The sequence below is a fragment of the Phoxinus phoxinus genome (genome assembly GCF_949152265.1).
Source record: "Phoxinus phoxinus genome assembly, chromosome: 23".
Lineage (NCBI taxonomy): Eukaryota > Metazoa > Chordata > Actinopteri > Cypriniformes > Leuciscidae > Phoxinus > Phoxinus phoxinus.
The window spans coordinates 9524521-9546100 of NC_136898.1; the positions used below are offsets into that span (position 1 = coordinate 9524521).

Consider the following 21580-nt stretch of genomic DNA (forward strand, 5'->3'; position numbering starts at 1 on the left):
TGCATATTTTTTTAAGTAGTGAAATTCAACAGGCTTTTTTATTTCAAAAACATTTGCCATTTTTTTACTTCCATATTGCCGGGTTCTCATGGGAAAAGCACAGTATAGTTACACCAGGTCACCCGTTTCTCTGTAAATGACTGTTAAAATTTAGTTTCTGTGACAAACTCCTTTAATTACCATAAAAAATTAGTTTCATTTAGAACCATTTTATGTGTATATGAACCAAAAAAATACAACTGAAATTTAGGTATTGTGCATTTATTTGTGTCAAAAAAGTACCGGTAATACATGCTGCATTAGAACAGAAAATTCAGAACACAAATACCGGTAATCATTTTTAAATATATATATTTTAACTATTTTTTCACAGCATTAAAATATCCTTTACCTTGGCAAATCAATACAAAACTTACAAAAGAACTTCAAATTTATCTTCACCATAACAAAAGTACAAAGATGTGTCACCAAAAAACTGACATCGCTTTGGAGGAAAAATGCCTGGTGTGAATACGAAAGTGCAATTGAGATCAGAAAAAAAAGTTTTCACAGCTCATAACTTTTCTGTGCACATGAATGTGAAAGAGGTCTGCTTTGTAAATCTAATGTGAAAATGACAGCATTTATAATTTTTAAACACATGGAATTAAAGACACTTGAGTTTTCTAAGGTTCCACTAATTTCCAGACATATGTACAGTTATAGTTGTATCTATAGTTGTATAGTTGTTCTAACGGTAAAGCAGTTTGGTTCAGTCCAAAATGGCGGCAGCGCGACCGCAGCGCCATCTAGCGATTGTTGTCAAAACTGCAACGGAGTTTCGCCTCTTGTTACTTCTATACTCTTTGCCGATACCCATGGAAGGGAACTTGCTGCGGTGCTGAGGGCTGTCGGGTTCTTCGCTACCCCCGCTGCTGGGAGGGCTACCACTTGAATCTGAGGAGCTAAACCAGTCTGAAGTGGGAGGCTTTTTCACAGGTGGGCTGGGGATCGTGGTCTCCTTCAAGCGTGAGTTAAGTAAAGCAGGCCTCAGAGAAATTGCTTTGTTGCTCTGTCTGTACCATGGTGATGGAGGAGCTTTTTTGGTTAATAAAGCCCAGAATTGAGCGCCGAGGGAGGAAGGTGGGCGAACGGGGATGTTGACAGCTTTTGAGGGTTCTTTGGAGCTGTCTTTCTGGGGCGGCTGGGTCTCAGGTGTAGGATGGGCTGGCTGTGGGTTGTTCGGGAACAGGGGGTGGATCTCCAGGTTTTCGAGAGAGGAGGACGTGATGTAACCTGAGTCCTGAGTAACATCTTAAAACCTTCAGTCACAGCTTTCAAAAGACCTGAAATTGATAGGAGAAAGAGTTTGATTCAGAGCAGATCCAACTCATGTCTTTATTTGTACACACAAATATCTTTATATTACTGTCATGTAGGGAAAATTCTGGGAAAAATATGAATCACGATTTTTTTTTAGCTTAGAATTGATATCACGATTCTCTGCAACGATTTTTTTCTCATGAAGTGTAATGTTTATTGCACACATGAACCATGACAAAACAAATTGGCAGTACGGTACCAAAAATATTTATAAAGAAGAAACACTCTTTAACTGCTTGCCTTTTGTACAATTAACATTCAACTGGCCATTCAAGTAGGTTACCAAAAATAGAAGTTTAACGCACTGCGCTGAATATGGCCTGAACATGGCTGAACATTTTTATGTGCAAGGTGTCCGTAATAGATTTCTGCGTTTTTGGACGACTTTCGGACCTCTTGCCTTGTAAGGCTTCATCATATTGCACTTTGTGGTGACGTTTGAGGTGCTGATAAATATTTGTGGTGTTACCTTGCGGTGCTGCAACAAGGGCAAAGCATGCCTTGCAAATCACATCAGACTGACCCTCGTCTTCTAGCTTGAATCCAAAATACTTCCACACCACCGAATGTGAGTCTTTTCGGAACAAGTTCGGTTTGAGACTGAGTGGTTGGCTGATTCTCGTCACTAGGACCTGGGTTTTCATCAATATCCATTTTGTTTATTTCCGAACTACCGCGCTCGCTCGATGAGTGAAACACGTGACTAAAAGGCACTTTGTCATTGGCTGAGGGTGAAGCCCTGAACTTTGTGAGAGCTGTCCTTTCAAAATAAAGGCCGAATTATTAGGCAAGGCAAGTTTATTTATATAGCACATTTCATACACAATGATAATTCAAAGTGCTTTACATAGAAGAAATTAAAATAATCAAAAGAAACAAGAATAATTAAAACAATAATAAATTATTATTATTTATTTTTATTTTTAAATCGAAGTCATTTAAAAATTGAATCGTGAACCAGGTGAATCGAGATCGCGATTTTATAACGATTTATCGTGCAGGCCACTGTCATGCAGAAAGTCTGATGGCCTAGGGAAAGTCTTTTGTCTTTTAGTGCTGGACATTTACATTTTAAACTGCTTTAAGAAAAGATGTTGTTGAACGTTTCCATTGTTTTTTTTATACAATCAAAGTCAGGAAAAACAGGCTTGGGCCCAAATGATTTTCATTGTATGGACAAACAAGCAGATATTTAGAAAAATATATTTAGTGTTCCTCAGAAGTAAGCAAGTCATACAGGTTTTGAGTGACTTGAGGGTGAGTCACTGAGTACATTTTCACTTTTGGGTGAGCTATTGCCCGAAGTGAAAATGTTAACCAACTGAACAATGTTCCACACGTTTACTGAGTTTGTGGAGTTGAAGCATCTTTGAGGCTTGACATACTTCAATATGGTCACATGATTGGCAAACAAGCAAGAGAGAGTGTGTGAAACCGGTTTTCTACACATTTGTTACGTGTCTAATGAAGTCATCTTTAATCTTCAACTTGATCTTTCTGGTGATCTTGAACAGCCCTGAAGGTTTTACATTTGTTTGATTTACTGTCAACCTATTTGCCAAGTAAAAAATGTGGAATTATCCCTCAGGCAACAGAGCTTATTCCAAAGCTTCCTTCAACAAAGAGGTATATTAAAAAACTTTTTAATTTGTACCATTGTATATGTACCATTTGTTCTCATTCTGTCAATTATTGTCACATACATCTAAGTCACGCATCAATTGTGTGCCAGATCACATCTTAACCAAATGTTTGGTTCATATATGTCTATGTTTAACTGTGTATATAGTCTAGGCACTTACCAGTTCTTTGTTTATTCTCCTTGTTTATTTATAGGCCTTTGCTCACAGCGAGATAGACGGGTGTCTGCTTGGGTGGTATCGTGATCTTCTCAATGTGCTTCCTCCACTGGGTCTGAAACAGTTCGCTCTTTTTCTCTTTCTCCATGTTGTACTGTTTCTCCTGTGAGAAAGGGAGTTTGTTAAACGCTCAGGAAACACACCTGACAAGGTTCTATGAAAGAGAATCAAGTAGATGTTGGTTCCTCAAACTTACCCTGTACTTTTTTGAGAGTCTCTTCATTTTGTTGTTGAGGAGGAAGTACACAGTCAGCATGTGGCAAGCTTTGTTAGTGAGCACCGCACTCAGCACCTCACTGTGTTTGTAGCCCATTTTCTCAGTCATGTGGAGCAGAACCGTATGGTTGATCTCCTCAATGTGGATTCTAAGAGTTAAAAGGAGATGTTTTAGGTCACAATGTCATAAAATGTGTAATAAAAGCAATTTAGCTTAAAGCATATTATATGACTAACCTATTTAAGTAAGGAACTCCAGTGTGAGGGTTGCCCAACTGCAGCCACGAGTCGGTCATCACTTGGTGGATGTTTGGTCTTATGTCGGGGTCAGGCTCAAACAGTCTATTCAGCAGATTGATGGCAGCTGTGAACACAGACAGGAAGCAGTGAGGACTTTGTGCTATGTTACTTTAAGTAAACAAAAAAATCATAAGCACATCCTTGGTCAGTCTCTAGGTTTAATTGATTTATTAGGACAAACATATAATGTTGTGGCCATTATGATTCTCCTACATCTTGCATTAGTCAGGGGATGACCGCATGCTTGCGTCTATGAGATGGTAAATAACGGTTACATAATGAGGCTAATCTCATTTCAACACTGCATCATCCTGTTGTAATATATCCTGTCACAGATTTAGTAGTGAATGAATCACCTGTTGTTGAGAATGCTCACGTAAGTGTAACGCAATAGAAAAGTCCACAGAATGGGATTAACCGCAATGTTGGCAGTATCATCATTTTCAAGAGAATTTATCTGGAATTCTGCTTGCATCATTTAGGTCAGTGAAATACAATGGTAATGTATTATATTATATTATATTCAATGGTAAGATGACTACTTAACTACATACTATGCAAAAATCTGAATAAAGCAAATCCTGTAATTTCTTCTAGAGAATAAACCCGTTTTTTCCTGAGGTTGAAAAACAAGCCGCCACTTGTCTTTTTTGACTCTGTGTTCTATTGAGTACATGTTTGTTGCCATTAAAATGAATTATTATGCGTAATAGTCAAATAAAAAAACAAGTTAAAGGAGAATTGCACAATGGTAAATGGAAAAGTAAATGCGCAACCACTTTTGTAAAACCTCAATATTATGGTAACATAAAAACGAATAAGTATCTAAATTATGACCAATATAATGATTTCATAAAAATAAAAAGATTACATATGCAATGGTGTTGACACTCTGGAGTGTTTTTCTATGGAATACATGTGTGTTTGTATATAAATAGCGTGACATAAGTCAGAAAACGATGTTTCATGAAGACTCGCTGCTTTTTTTTCTTTTTCTTTCATTCTTCTGAGATATTTAAAACACCAGTGGACACCAGACTATCCCTATTTTTTCCAATTAAGCATTCAAAAGCACCATACTGGACTAAAACACGGTGCATTTTCACAAAGACTGCATTCATGCTCAACTTTTGGAGTATGATACCCATTAGAACGTAATTTGTAGGAGTACACAGGCTACTTTCCAGCATGTAATAGTTGCTTGTTCCTGTTTGGATGTGATCTTTGTGGTCATAAATATCTTTTTGAAAATCTCAGATATGCATTTCTGTCAATACCTGAAGAGATAGATGGAGGTAGAGGGTTCATATCTCTGTCCACCATCCTCTGATGCAGACCGTTCAGGCTAAATGGCTCCACAGTGAATGGTAGGGTACCAGTCAGCATGATGTACATGGTCACCCCTCTACAATTAAAAACAAACATATAGTCAAATCCAGATTTTTTACTCATGTGAACTTAAAAGGTGGTGCTTAGGGGTGTGACGGTTAGTATATAACCGTGAGACCGACGGTTATAGTTAAACACCGTCATTAGAACTCTATAACCGCCAAAACCGTGTTATTAAAATATTTTTTACAAACATAAAAAAAAAAACAAAAAAAATTTAAATTTTTAGATAGGATCATAATATGCGCAATACATCGGGAGACGTGTTTTTTACCACTTAATGAAGTTTTGTTTTGTAAATCGTCAGAAATGATTTTTACCACTTCATATAAATTTTGCTTTAAGCCTTTCCTTAAAGCGAATTTCGTTTTGTACAAATTGTACCTTAATTTTAATAAATGTTTCATCAACCAATTGCATGTATTTAATAATATAGCAGACAATATAATAACCGTGACATGGAGGAGCCGGCGCGCCGCGTTCACTTGCATTGCGTTGTGAACTAGAGCGCATCTCATCGTAAATGAATGAAACTATGCCTATGCCTCATGCATTAGCATTAAATATCTTTGCTACATCCTTTCTAGACGGGTGCGGCTTTGAGAAATCTTGGAGATCTCCCTAATAAACGGAGGTCTGAAATATCTGCCCCTTTACCGATCAGAGCGCGCGCTGACACGGAGTTAACCCGCTATCTCCAAGAAGAATTGACTCTACGGCTAATCCACTAGCATGGTGGGGAGACAGACACACCCTATCCGCTCTTAGCAAAATTGGCACGTAAATACATGTGTATTTGTGCTACAAGCACAGCATCAGAGCGAGTTTTTAGCCTCGCGGGTAACATAGCTACCCCTGTCAGATCGTCACTAAAACCGAGTAAAGTGAACATGTTGATGTTCCTGTCACGGAACTTTGAAGTCGAAAAAGATTAGGAATTTAAAATGTCATTGCACTTTTTTTGTTTCCTGTATTTAGTTAGTTTAATTAAGGTATTATCACAACAATCGTTGTTCGACTTTTTTTTTCTTTAAAAAAGGTATGTAGATTTTATCATTTGTAATTTAGGCCTACTCATTCATTTTTATGCAGCTCTTATATAATTTAAGCAGCCTACGTTTTTAAAAGGATTTGTTTAGTGTCTGTGATTTATTTAAAACAAAGCATGTTCATTGCTTTTTTTTTTTTAAAGGATTTAAAAAAAAACCCGACGGTTATGTTACGAACCGTCACATTTGACTCACATCATAACCGTCATCACCAATTCTGAAACCGGCACACCCCTAGTGTGCTTCACATTTAGTAAACTCACATTGACCAGACATCCACTTTGAGCCCATATTTCTTCCTTGAAATAAGCTCTGGTGCGGCGTATCCTGGGCTGCCACACTGTGTGCTGAAGGGATCCGAGTATCCCAGAATTCCCGCACAGTTACAGAGGCCAAAATCTGTGAGGGCAAACAGAGAGAGGCTTGTGTATAAGACAATGTTCATGTGTACTGGCTCATAGAGGGATTGACTCTAAATACCTTCCCATTAGGAGGGATGCAAACGTGTATATGGCTTCCCAACACTAACCCTGTCTGTCACACACAACTGCTAAATAAAGGCCATGTGTTTGCCAACAGTTTAACAGAGAGGTGAGAGGTCGTTCGGTTTTAATGAGATGCTGATTACTCAATCAGTCTTCACCACATGCTAAAGATGAACACTTTCATGTCACATTACTTTAGGTCAGGAACCTTTTTTGACCAAAGAGACGTTTTTTCGTTTTTGGTTAATGCATTTTTATAATTATAAATATATTATATTACATAATGCATATGTTATAATTGGTGTATAAAAGGACATTTAAGTATAAAAGGTGTCTGCAATACGGCAAAAGCGAAAGTACCCGGTGAAATGCTTCAAAATGTTTCTTGGTACAGAAAGCTTTTAATGCAGAAAGCTGATGAGGTGGGTCTTATTTTTTATCGATCATTCGTGACCCTGGACCTCACATGGGTCATTTTTTTGAAATTGAGATGTATACATCATCTGAAAGCTTGAATAAATTTCCATTAATGTATAGTTTGTTAGGATAGGACAATATTTGGCTGAGTTTTCAACTAATTGAAAATCAGGAATCAGAGGGTGCAAAATAAAATTTTACAAAATATCTTCATGGAACATGATCTTAATATCCTAATGATTTTTGGCATAAAAGAAAAATCAATAATTTTGACCCATACAATGTATTTTTGGCTATTGCCACAAATATACCAATGCTACTTGTGGGTCACATTTGTTGGTAAAGGGTAAGAGACCTGGCGGAATTATTTTTGTCAAAGAGCCAGATGAGGCTATAGGTTCCCAACCGCTGCTTTAGGACTTATTAGTGTGACTTTGTGATGTTAAGTAGACCTATCAGGAGGAGCAAACCTTGCATAATGTAAATCTCAGACAATGCTTACCGATCAGTTTTATGTTGTCCTGTTCGTCAAGGAGGAGGTTTTCAATCTTCAAGTCTCTGTTGAAAATAAAACAATTATTTAAACAACTTTTATTTATCAAAGCAACCCATTTGTCAAAGCAGATCTTAAAAAGATTTAACTGCTCATTGTGCTCTAATAAAGACTAAATATACATTAAGGAGTATATACAATTGGTTTCTTCGGGTGTATTCACACCTGCCTTGTTTGGTTCGATTGAATCGAACTCAAGTTCGTTTCCCCCCTTGGTGCGGATCTTTTGGTCAGGTGTAATATTGTAGTGTTTATTATAAATGTTTTATCTGTGCACTTCATTATTTTTTTTAAATTCATCTACCCTTATAATCTTCAAATCAAATACATTACCCTTCCCTCCCCCCTAGAAACGACCTCTCTTCTCTTTCGGTCACGGACCCGTCTTAAATTCTCTGCAAGTATTCTTTCGGTTATGTCATAGTTGAAAAAGAAACCAGATGTTTGTCATTTTTTTCTCGGTCCGAGCAGAAACCCAATATTCCTACTGTTGTCTGTCATCAATGTTAATAAAACAACAAAATATAGCTTTAACAAAGATGAAACTATATATTTAATTTCTACAGTGAACAGAGTGTTATTTTACATTTAGGCTTAATTAATCATTTCTGTACCGGAATTAGACTTTGTAACTTTGATATTTCGTATTCATCTCTGCTTGTAATTTCGCTAAATCAACATCTTATAGATGACATTGTATCATATGATGCTCATAATATGATGTTTCTTCATATTGCTTAAGTTGCTTCATATTGGACGCCACACGCCAGTCCCGAGATAAATAGAGTTCGTCAACTCCAGTTATGTATCCAGCCTCTCATGGAGACTTTAGATGCCCCAACGCCTGGGACTCGACTCGACGCCGGCGATATGTTATGCCCTATGAATACATGATTAACTAACTGTATTTTTCTATGTACATTTCTGAAATGCATTTTCTATAAAGCTGCTTTGAAACAATATGTATTGTGAAAAGCACTATACCAATACATTTGAATTGAATTGCGTTAGTAGCTGATAACACAAAAACAGTAAAAGAATAAAAATTGCACTATGAAAGATCTCCATAAATTGTTTTTGCACTTCCTGATTTTCCCTGCTTGAGAATGTCTGTCCAATGAATGGATGACTTTAGCACATTTGTGGTTTTGTTTACAAATTTTGGTTCACTTGCGAAAAGGGCAATGTGAAAGCGAACCGTACCAAACAAAAAAAAATCAACATTGTATTTGGTCCGGAACAAAGCAAGTGAACTAGTGGACTTTCCTGGTGTGAAATGAATACACCCTTAGTTTTCAGAATTAATTCACTAATTGTTGTTCCTTTGGAAAATCTAATTTAAAGTTTCCTTATCGATGACCTCACACCCTGTGATTTTTGTTTCTCACCTGTGAACAACTCCTTTCTTGTGCAGTTGCTCCACCGCCATGACTAGCTGGCGTACGTATTTCTGGGCTTCTCTTTCATCCAGCCTTTTCTTCGCATTCATTTGGTTCATGAGGTTTCCACCAGGGCAGAGCTCCATGACGAGGTAGTAGCTGTTCTCCGTCTCCAGGATATCCAGCAGTTGGGTGATGTATGGGTGTCGGATCATCTGCTGGATCTGTCCTTCACGCCGCATGTTCTTTGAGACATATGAATCCTTTCTGATCTTTCTCTTGTCAATCACTTTCACCGCCACCTGTGAAGGTTAATAAAAAGGAGGTTTTCGTCAAAACGTAACAGGACTGTTTATTGGTCTCCTTATGTGTGTCAATGTCACTTTTATTTATAGCACTATTAAAACTACACATGTTGACCAATGTGCTTTACATCATCTCAGTAAATGTATGGAATTATTCTAACAGGTGAGCCAGACTAAGACAGATGGGGCTCTTATTTCACACTTGTCTGTCTCCTCACGTCTCCAGGGTTGAATGTTTGACCCGAGTTCCTGTGAAGGACTCAGTCGGTGAGGGATATGGACAAATTATCGATTTTATTCACTAAGTTTATAATTTGGATTTCTTTTAAAGTCTTGCCAGTGTTTAAACTGCTCATGCATGCACACTCACAAACAGTTCGCTAATACCAAATTGCGCATAAATGGTCAAATACTCACAACAAGTGTATGTACAAAATTACCGTCTTGACCAGCAGGCACGCAAACAGTCGTTTTTCTCTTAAAGGGATTTAAAAAATAAAATAAAAAACATCCACTCTTGATTCCAAGTGATCAAGGGCTAGGACGTTCCAATTCAGCCCAGTTTCCGCCAGAAGTGGGCACTCGTGCAACGATAATTTATAAAAAATATATATTGTCATAAACCAGATATCACATCCAAGTAAAACACATTGAAAATACATTCTGCTGGTATATAAAATTATGAAGAATAAATCGTGTTAATCTGTAATCTGAGATTAATATACCCAATTTAATCTGTATGAAGGGGAACATGAGACCAGTGAGAAACATCTCAACTCAACCTGATGATCAGGGGAAGATGTTTCTGCTATTCTTCCACAAAGAGCCAACACAAACTGATTTCTGGGTAGGCTTATGAAATCAATTTTAGCTTTAAACTTTATATTAACTAACATTGACGAAAAACATTTGTTTTTATAATAAATCACTAAGTAGCCTACAATAGAGCATTCAACTCGTGGTGTATAGACTATACCACTGACTAGACTAGACCATTGACTGTTGTCAAACCTTGGTTTGACAAACCATTTAGACGGATGTTATTTCTCTTTTTAACTTTACATTTTCACATTCAGACAAACGGATCAACTAAATGTAGTGAATAACAAATGCAACAGCATTTTAGTCATGTCTTGGTTGGATTTTCAACAGTTTTTCAGCGAGCAATTTTCATATTTAGACAATATGAACAATCGCTTGGAAATAACAGCAATTAGCCTATATGTTTATTGCTGGATTTTGACCAATTTCTAATGACAGGATGTTTTGTTATTTCTCTTTCAAACAAGTTTCGTACTTAGAGAATTATATAAACAAATAAATAAACAAATTAGGCTACTTATAAACTATTATTATGCCATTTCCACAAATCTCACCTTCTCGCCGGTGGTCGTATGAAGCCCCTCCCACACTTTGGCGAACGACCCCTCTCCCAGCTTCCTCCCGATCAGATAATTTCCAACTTTTTTCGTGTAGTTTCGGAGGATGTCACCTGGAAGACCGTTGCTTGTAGATGAAGGATGTGTGTTCTCTGAGTATTGGTTCTCTGTGGCTACGGGAACCTTAGCTTTCATCCCCAAAATCTTCCGGCTGTCCGTACCCATGTCTGTTCCAGCATCGGACATTCTTGCGCCTGTTGAACGAAACCCGGTGCTCTAAATCTGCTGCTACTGCTTACTAAGAGCTCTATGAGAATGAGACATCTGAATCCCTGTCCATCCTCCTGACACACGCGCCACCCAGGGGCGGATCTAGAAAAGAATTTAGCTAAGTGTGGCATGAGGGTCTATCAGGTGTGGCAGCACCAAAGCAAGTGCAATGCGTAGTTGTTTTTGGATTTATGGCCTGACATACGCAATTGTGTGTTCACAAATAGGCCTACAAAATCATTACTAATCATTACTGTTAGCCTATATAATGTTACTGTAAAATAATAACATTTTATTTTCCATCATGGTACCATATCGAGGTAGGCTACTCTATATGAAAAACATCAACAGATTCTAAATGTTTCTAAACTTGTATATCTGAGCCTTTTTATTATTATTACATGGCTGCTTGTATGGTTAATCACATGTTTTAGTGCAAGTTAAAGAGCACGTTCTTGTTGAGCACGTACGCACATGCGCAGTCTTCAAAAACGGTGCTTTAAATCTCTTGACAAACTAAAAAACGTAAATTACATTTGTATGTATTCTAAATAAATAACACGGGTTGTACTGAATGTCAGCTTGCTTATTTTGCTAAAGATAAGGATTAATTCAGTCTACATCTCATGTAAACTAAACTATGCTTAACCACAGGTCGAGAGCTACGTCGTTCCAACCACACAAGTTTGCGATGCTTTTTGCGAACGTTCGTTGGAACGATGGTTTCGGGAAACACCAAATCATTGAACTATGCTGATAACGACGGAACTTGCGACCATAGTTGGCTAACGATGCTTTCGGGAAACGCACCCCTGAATAGCAACCACATATAGCAACACTTTAGCAAACACCACGAACATAGGTCAAGCTATTCTGACCTAGATGGTCAATATTTATGTTTTTTAAACAAGAATTGAAGTTGACTTTAAGACAACCCAGAATAAATTTGTCTTTCCAACTTTTCAATCTAGTTATTACAGATTGCTAACACACAATTCATGAAACTCTTCACCATTTTCTCACAACTCTAAAAACTATACACCAACTTGCACAAACCTCAAACTTCCAGGTCAAAATAAAATACTCAAAATACATTCTCTTCTGTCAAAATCAAACTTTGACCTCGTGACACACACAACGTAACAAATTAAATACACTGATTACTCTCCTGCCCAGTGAACAATTCACAACACTTTGTGGTAATAAAAACCTCTTATTGGGATTCAGGAATTATTTTGCAGTTTATTATAGCCTTTAACATAAACATTTACAGATGCAGATACAGTGAAATACAGCAATGAACTTCTGGAGATAATAATTTAAATTTTACGACTGTAATAAATGAATCATCATCTGCACATTTGGCCCAATTTCATTATAGCAGTTTCTTGGGCTTCTGAGTTCTGACACAAGATTATATCAGTCATTTCTCAGTTCTGCAAAAATACAGTAGGCCTACACATACTTTTTTTACAAATAAAGTACAATCACAAGTTTGAGAGTTTACTACAGTTTACTATTTTTTTTAATGTCATCACATTAAAGCAGTACTTGAAACATTGCATATTTTATTGTGTGATAATTCTGGGGTGGCAAAGCTTTTTCTTTGGGTAGCGGTTGCCACGCCAGTAGATCCGCCCCATTGCATTCAAAAATATATTTCATATAAATGCTTTTCCTTTAACTTTGTTCATCAAATCATTCTGCTTTGCCATCACAGGAATAAATTAAAATGTAAAATAAAAATAGAAAATATATATCCTATTTTAAATTGCAATAATATTTCACAATATTACTGTTTTTAATGTATTTGCCTTGGTGAGCTGTAGAGGCTTCTTTCAAAAACATAAAAAATCTTACAGACCCCAAACTTTTGAACAGTAACGTGTATTATAGGCAGGTTTGTGCAATTCAATTTATTTAAATTGATTGTTAAAAGTTAAAATGGATTGTGTAATGTTCTGTAATTGTTGTTAACAAATCTGACATTTTGGGGTACAACTGCCTGTCACTCGCAGCCCTTTAAAAATAATTAACAATGGTTTTACTAAAGTGTCAGTTATTTGGACTCATTTGCCTTCAGTTTCAGTTTGTTTTCATTCAACACATGTGTTCCTTTGTTTGATTGTCCAGCCACTCATTAACTATCCTGGACACTCATCAGATCATCACACCTGTTCGTCATCTCCTCATTATCACTGTATTTAAAGGAGCTGTATGTAAGAAATGTATTTCAATAATTCATAAAATGGCCCTGATATGTCACTAGACATCGAGAAATCATGTTCATTTCAAATACTTATATCACTGACAACAGTAGTACGGCCAGGATATTGTCATTTAAAAAGTGAAGTTGCAGCCCTCAACTGATGTTAATGTTGTCATCATGTATTTTGGCCTGAAGCGCCACCCTCCACCTATCTACCAATCCAGAAGTCAGTAGTGTTTCGGAATCTGGGTTGCCAGCTCTGCTCTAGTCTGCTCTAACTCTCGGATAAAAGATGTCTAACGTTAACGCCTATCTGGCAACCTCGAGTCAGGGGGTAGGGGGAGGGGATACACCGCTCTACAGTTATTTGAAAGTGATTGCAGTACCAGTTTTGGACACAATCTTACATACGGCTCCTTTAAAGGTGCCATTGTCTGGCAAAAAAATCAAGTCATACTCCACATTCCATACCAGATGGGGGCAGTATACCTCCATAAAGTGAATTGGTCTACTCTAGAGTAACAGACGAGAAACGGCATAGTCTCTATGCTCCGCCCCTACCTTCACAACAACCCTAGAGCCATAGCCGAAGCCTAATAGAGGATGTTTTGCCTCCAGAGGAACGTTGGGTGATGTCAAGTGATTTTGAAACATGACATCTTCAAGCTACTCCCCTTCACCTTTACCAGTGAATATGTTCATATTCGTTTTGTTCATATTACATTTTGAGTTGTATATACACATTGTTTGAATTAAATTAATTTGACAGACAGCATTCTGTCAACTTCATTGGTCAACATCAGACAGCGCACGTGAACCGATCATCTCTACTATAGTAAAAAAAACACAAACACTGTTGAAAGATACAGTAGGCTACAAATGACCTGTTCGCGCCACAAATTGTTCTCCGTCCTTAGCGACCGAGTCATTGAATGTGAAACAGCCGGCTGCTGTCGTCAGCAAGCAGCAATATTCAGACAACGAGGGCGCGCGCGCCACGTTGATACCTCCGTTTCAGTTTCTCGAACCCGCACAGTGCGGTGGTCAGAACACGGAGACCATTCTGCCCCTAGCTATGCGTGCGAAAGCATGGGAAGTGATCCCGGGCGTGTCAGAATGGGTGCTGAACGTTGTAAAACAGGGCTATGCGCTGCAGTTCGCTCGCCGTCCCCCGCGCTTTCGAGCCCGGACCGTGACGAGCGGTCCTTTTCTTATCTGATTTGATTTGTGCTTCAGAGCGCGTTTTTTTCCCTGCAGCGGGTGGTGGTGGTAGGGGTCTCTTGCCATCCTTCCGCTCTCTTCCCTGAATTGAAATAAAGTAGTGGCCTGGCTGTACTTTCCACACGATTGACATCAGGTTCAAGTATGCCCACAAGCCGTGCGAGTTATTCGTGTATTGCAGGTTGGCTTGTGGTTATGTTGACGACACCTGTCGGGCCGTGGCTAGTAATGCTAATTAAGGTTGATATCTCTGCAGCATTATAACTTGACATTTTTTTAATGACATCATCGCCCTTATTTCTTCTCATTCTTTTGATGCGTGTAGCTCATTCTTTTGATGCGTGTAGCTCATTCTTTTGATGCGTGTAGCTCACTTTTTTGGATATTTTTACCTCAATTTTTACACATGGCACCTTTAAAGGTGCTGTATGGAGTTTTCAGCGGCATCTAGCGGTGATGTTTCAGATTGCAACCATTACGTTTACGTGCGAGTGCGCATGCTTTATTTTGTTTTTTATTATTATGTGGAGTTTGTGTTGGAGTCTGTGTTGTGCTAGTCGTTTCCTAGTATTAGCAGACTCCATGTCATAAAGTTGCAGTGTCGTCGCTGTTGAGTGCAAGGTCAGTAGACGAGGCGAGAGGCGAGACGCTCGGGAGCGCGCATGCAGTTCTCAGGCACGTCACTGGATTTCGCGGCAAATCCGACCCGGAGCTTTCACATAGAAATAGGAATACTTGCTTTCAGAGGTAATAGCAAAACCCGCCAAGTGGATCATTTTATTGTGAGATTACAACCCCTTCACACACAGGTAATAAAAAACGGATTCATTTTAGTAGAAAAACTCCATACAGCACCTTTAAGTTTCTCACCTTTACTCTGTGTTGGTTATTGTTTGAATGTCTGTGTTACACATGCTGTTACTTTCTCGTCGTCGTGGATTACCTGAGTTTGCTTTCATTAAAGTACCATTTTGTTTAAAGAAACCTTTTTAAAACCTTCAATCCTCCGTCTTCTTCAACTGGTGACATAGTAACCATCCACGCGGTTAATTACAGGTGTGTCAAGAGCACAAATCACGAAATCTTTTAGTGGTCATGAAAATGTATTTAGATTTAGCATATTATTGATGCATTGACCTCTTACCATGGCACACTGCCTTTCCACTAAAGAAGTGTGAGACAAAACCTCCCATTAGTTTAGCTCAAAACAGGATTTGCCAGTCCATTCTTGGAAATATGCAAATTACATGCATGGTTCTATGGAACAGCTGCCTTTTCATTTGTTTGCACGCCTCAACATTCCTTGCAGTTATGATGAAAAAAACAGTACACATATTTTTTTACAAATAAAGTACAATCACAAGTTTGAGAGTTTACTACAGTTTACTTTTTTTTTTATGTCATCACAGTAAAGCACCACTGCTAAAAAGCAGTACTTGAAACCTTGCATATTTTATTGTGTGATAATTCTGGGGTGGCAAAGCTTTTTCTTTGGGCAGCGGTTACCACGCCGGTAGATCCGCTCCATTGCATTCAAAAATATATTTAATATAAATGCTGTTCCTTTAACTTTGTTCATCAAATCATTCTGCTTGATTGATTGATTGATTGATTGATTGATTGATTGATTGATTAATTGATTATATATATAGTGCATTATATTCCGCTTTTAATTCTGCTTTGCCATCACAGGAATAAATTACAATTTAAAATATATTAAAATAGAAAATATATATCCTATTTTAAATTGCAATAATATTTCACAATATTACTGTTTTTAATGTATTTTGCCTTGGTGAGCTGTAGAGACTTCTTTCAAAATCATTAAAAATCTTACAGACCCCAAACTTTTGAACAGTAACGTGTAGGCAGGTTTGTGCAATTAAATTTATTTCAATTGTTAGAAGTTAAAATGGATTGTGTAATGTTCTGTAATTATTGTTAACAAATCTGACATTTTGGGGTACAACTGCCTGTCACTCGCAGCCCTTTAAAATAATTAACAATGGTTTTACTGTCAGTTATTTGGACTGGACTCATTCGCCTCCAGTTTCAGTTTGTTTACATTCAACACATGTGTTCCTTTGTTTGATTGTCCAGCCACTCATTAACTATCCTGGACACTCATCAGATCATCACACCTGTTCGTCATCTCCTCATTATCACTGTATTTAAGTTTCTCACCTTTACTCTGGGTTGGTTATTGTTTGAATGTCTGTGTTACACATGCTGTTACTTTCGCTTCGTTGTGGATTATCGGAGTTTGCTTTCATTAAAGGACCATTTTGTTTAAAGAAACCTTTTTAAAACCTTCTCTCCTCCGTATTTTTCAACTGGTGACATAGTAACCATTCACGTGGTTAATTACAGGTGTGTCAAGAGCACAAATCACAAAATCTTTTAGTGTTTAGATTTAGCATATTATTGATGCATTGACCTTTCCACTAAAGAAGTGTGAGACAAAACCTCCCATTTAGCTCAAAACAGGATTTGCCAGTCCCTTCTTGCTAAAATGCAAATTGGTTCTATGGAACAGCTGCCTTTTCATTTGTGTGCACGCCTCAACATTCCTTGCGGTTATGATTAAAATAACTGTGACCTCTTCCAAATTCCTGATGTGACACCACAATGAGTTTATTAGAAGTGAGTATGCCAATTTTATAGGCTTTGTAGGGATTGGGAATAATTATTATTTGGATTTTGAAAGTCATTATGAACCTATACACTTCCAGATACATACACACGCACACACAGAGGCCCAAAGCGCAGAGGACGGAAAGGACGGAAGAATCCCCATATATGGAACAGGATGTCTTCACCAGAGGCCCCCTTGACTGAGGCAATAGAAGGCTGATGTCACATGAGTCCTCTGGAAAAAAACCAAGAAACTGTAAAGGAACAATGTAACCCAGTTCCGTATAAACATGCTTTTTGACTGTTAGTTGTTGCATTTTTGATTTTGTTGTTGTGTGCATCCCTGGGGAGAAATTAGTTATTTTCCAGTTCAGTTTATTAACTGAAATTATTTTTGTACAAACTGCTCTGCTCTATTATCTTAACTTGAATAGCACGGATGAGAACAAGTTATTTTTTACATCTATTGCTTGAACTGCTTACAAGGTAAATAGTGTAATTTCACTCATACAAGACTGCCCTGTTGAGATTGAATAAGCTGAAGTATTATAACTTGTAACCTTTTGATATTTTGCTACAAATATTAATCATTGTGTAACCAGTTTTTTTTTAATCTTTTGTTCAAGTAAACTTTTATTTTATAAAGACAAATACTGTTCAGTTTTACTTCAGCTTACAAAGACAGTTCTATAAGTAATAGAAAGAGCATTATAGTATATCTTGCAAGACCAAGGACAACGAAGGATCCAGGAAAGATTCTGCTGAAGGATAAGCATGAATTTGATCAATGATTGTTATTGTTTCAAGTGTAGGGACACACCGATTTACTGGTATAGGCTAAACAAGCTGAGGATTAAATCCTAATTCTGACCTGACAGCGAAAGGTTGCCTGGCCACTTCGATACCAGGGTCTCTTCAGGACCTGAGAGAAATACTAGCTCTCATCACAGCCTATAAACATTTAAAATATTTTGACACTATTTGCACCACTTCAGTTTTTAAGTTTATTTTGGTTTCAGTGACTAAAGTTTCAGATTCACACACACACATTTTTTTTTTTTTTTTTTTACTATAATGTCCTCCTGGCTGGCTTTCCACTAACTGTAACACTGTACCAGAGCCCGTCTATACGCACAACCGGCGTAGCGTCATAGAACGTCTCTGAAAAGGTTCACGCCCACTTTTAGGGGATTCACTGGCTACCTGGTGACTCGATGAGGTACGAGTAAATGTCCGGGTAAGACACTTCTGGCCACTGGGTGGGGTTGTTGGACCAATTTGGCGCTGGTAGAATGAAGGGACATGTTTTTAAGTTGGCCAAATTAAGTTTATAAATGTATCGTTCACGCTCTATGGAAGGCAGGGTGGACATATAACTACTCGACATATTTCATCTAATTGATTTCTTAAGTTATACACGTCTGCCGGCTGTGTACGGACGTTGTTTTGTAGCGCTTTTTTGTATTGAAGTCTATGGGGAATATGGTTTGTTTTCCCCCAAAAAGGGGTGGTAACAAAATTTACCGTTAAGTTCCCGGATGTGCCGGTTGTGCGTATGGAGAGCCTGGCCAAGTACCGAATTTTGGTTGTAGTTCCACCAGAGTTCCACTGGTGGCAATCGCCCGAGTGCAAAATATACTGTCTATGAAAATGAATGGGAGTCTATTGAGCTAGACGGCTAAATTTGTCTCTTTCACCCGATTGCTGTTGAGAAATCTCAGATTTGATTGTAGGTTTGGCAAGTTCAACATGGGTTATAGGTCGAAAGTTGAATTAACGAGTACTTATGACCTTTCGATTTCTTACAGGTTGAGTTGTTGTTGCCCATAACACGCTAGCATTCTGCTAATGAACGCTGATTGGTCAGTGAAGGACTGATTACGACCAGAGATAACGCTTGATGGCATCATGGCATCCGAAGCGGGACCAGAATGTATTCTAGCAGAAACTCTTCTAGTGTGTTTACATGTGTCAGCGGTGTTGTCAATGCCTCGAGAGAAAAGAAAGTGCAGAGCGCGAAAGCACCAAAGTGACTGAAGGATTGCCGTAAAGCAGTATCTCTAGTCGTACGATGTGTATGACGTCATTGACATTTTAAAAGACTTTTTAAAGCAAATAAGTGACTCTAAAAAATCTAACACCCAGCAATGTGTAATTTCTTTTCATCTCCTTTCGAATACAACATTCAAATTACCAGACAAAAAATGATATCCTGAGAAAGTGGATTTTGAGGGGTATAGCTCCAGACCTCCATTCATTCTGCACTCGTCCTGTGAGCGCCCTCATATGGAACCAGAGTGGAACTGCAACCAGTTCAGAAGCCGGAAGTTTACTGAGAGTGGCAGTTCTCCCCTTATTAGACATTCTCTGACTGTACTGTAACAGTTACTATTTTTACCTTACCTTATCCACTGAATTTCGGAACACCAAGTAATGAACCAGCTTAGGTTCACTACAGGGCAAGTATTTTTAAGGCACATATAAAAGCAGACAATTACTAGAAAATGTACCATTTTATATTTTGTTTTAAAGATTGATTGAATGTAGATTAAATAAAATTACAATAACAATGAAAAGCACAAATGAATGATTTGTTCTCAATCCCGTGTGAGTTTCTTTTATATGTAAGTGTTATTTTCAGCTCTATAGTTTATAGTTTGTAGATATTTTATTGTATTAACTAGTTCAATCATTTAAATTAGAGCTTTTGCAAATCTTTTGGATTTTGGTTTGTTCAGCATTATTATATTATTTAACTCTGAAATGGAAATATCAAACCAAATTAAAATAAGAAAGAGGGGGGGGGGGGGGGAGAAAAAGAAGATTCAATATCACAGTAACCCAGTTCAAATCAGTAAGAGAACAATTCAACTCCTCAAATAATATAACAGCTCAATAACAGCTCAATCTGAACTTGTCACACTTTCTGTGTTATTTTAATAATTTTCCCCTTTATTGTTATTTAAAATTACACAATGACTTCGATTAAACATTTTGTTGTTGCATCTTTTCAGCATTATTGTTGAAATTATAATTATTGCAAATTATATTCTTTTTTCCCCAGTCAGTTAAATTCTGACCAGTGTTACATTTACTAATGATTTTAGAAAATACATTTATTTACCAAATTTGCACCAACTCTATTAATCCAGCTGGTGATGCGCGCCCTCTGGTGGTCAGCAGCGGCATATCATCATTACGTCGTCTTTTGTAGCATTGATCGTTGGGGGTAAATATTTATTTTGTTTTTCTCGGTCACTTTGGTGCATTTCTCAGATTACAACTGAAATTCTCAAAACCACTTGTTCAACCTTCATCTAGTCACTTGTGCACATCATAAAACGAAATTTTCATTATTTTGAACAAATTGCAAATGCTTTGGTACATTCCTGCAATTGACAATTGTCTGCTTTTCCTACATTATCAATTTCTTCACGAGGTATGGTTTTCAATTCAAAGGTTTGTTAGTCAAGAGTTAACTTGCGACATGTCTTGCCTTACTAATGTGCTGCTTAGACTATCAGTTGTCTTCTGCAGAGGAAGGGTGGGTACAGAGCATAGACTGTAAAAAATAGGTACAGAGTCAACTATGTCCTACTTGTCCTACGCAATATCACCAATAGAGAGCGCAATAGACCTACTCACCTTCATTTCTCTGTACATCGCTCGTCTCATGACCGCATGGTAATGTAAACAAGCTGCCGGCTAGCTGGGGTGTGGTGACGCAATATTATTAAAAAGCCAGCCTTCCATTGTTGTGAAAATCAATTAATCATGTCAGGGTAGTCATCGCGAGGCATTCATTTACAAAACACTTTGTGTGTAAGATACAGTACGAATAATGCAATTTAGGGTTTATTTGAAAAAAATAAAACGACATTGCTGGTCTTTCGATTATCATTTTGTAGGATATACAGTTTTTTTGTTTCAATGATAATATCAAAATGAAAACAAATTAAATAACGTATTTACAATATCACCACCATTTAAAAAACGTAAAGTGTTGAAATAGACATTACCGAAAACAAAGGGGGTGAGGTAATGTAGAAATACTGGCATGGTAAAACTAAAGGTAAAAAATACAACGGGGATTCATTTAGATAGCCCATGTGCTAATTATAAAGTAAAATGTTTATATAATAGTATAGGCCTAAGTGTAATTATATCTGATGAGGTGAATTGCAAATAAAATAAAATCAATGATCCACATCATATGCATGACATCACTGCATAAAACGTGTTTGTGTGCATCATGTCCGTCTCATTTGAATGAATAATCAATAGATAATTTAGTCGCGACCAATAGGTCAGCCAAAAGCGATCTACGTAAACCATCACTGGGGAAAGCTGATAGAAATCAAGAATCACCGCGAATCTGACCCCTCAGCAAGTGCAACATGCTCTTTGTTGTCTAGGTAAGCATGGGTGAGAGGCGGGGTTGGTTTTACAACTCAGAAGAGGGCGGAGCCTCTGATCCCGGCGCGGCATCTGATTGGATTAGATTTTAACCCAGTGACTGAGAAGAGAAATGCTAGCAAATAAGAAACGCCCCC

General features: G+C 37.7%; 1 protein-coding gene across 1 annotated transcript; it reads right to left on the reverse strand.

The window, feature by feature from the left end:
- Positions 1–254: 254 nt before the first annotated feature.
- Positions 255–11061, reverse strand: LOC306991604 (hormonally up-regulated neu tumor-associated kinase homolog A-like). Its single transcript, XM_079599635.1, is given in 12 exon segments — positions 255–1280; positions 1282–1293; positions 1295–1325; positions 3165–3192; positions 3196–3324; positions 3418–3586; positions 3675–3801; positions 5015–5142; positions 6439–6574; positions 7580–7635; positions 9019–9311; positions 10691–11061. Coding segments are annotated over 12 exon segments (1887 nt in total). The 5' UTR covers positions 10940–11061; the 3' UTR covers positions 255–751.
- Positions 11062–21580: the final 10519 nt, after the last annotated feature.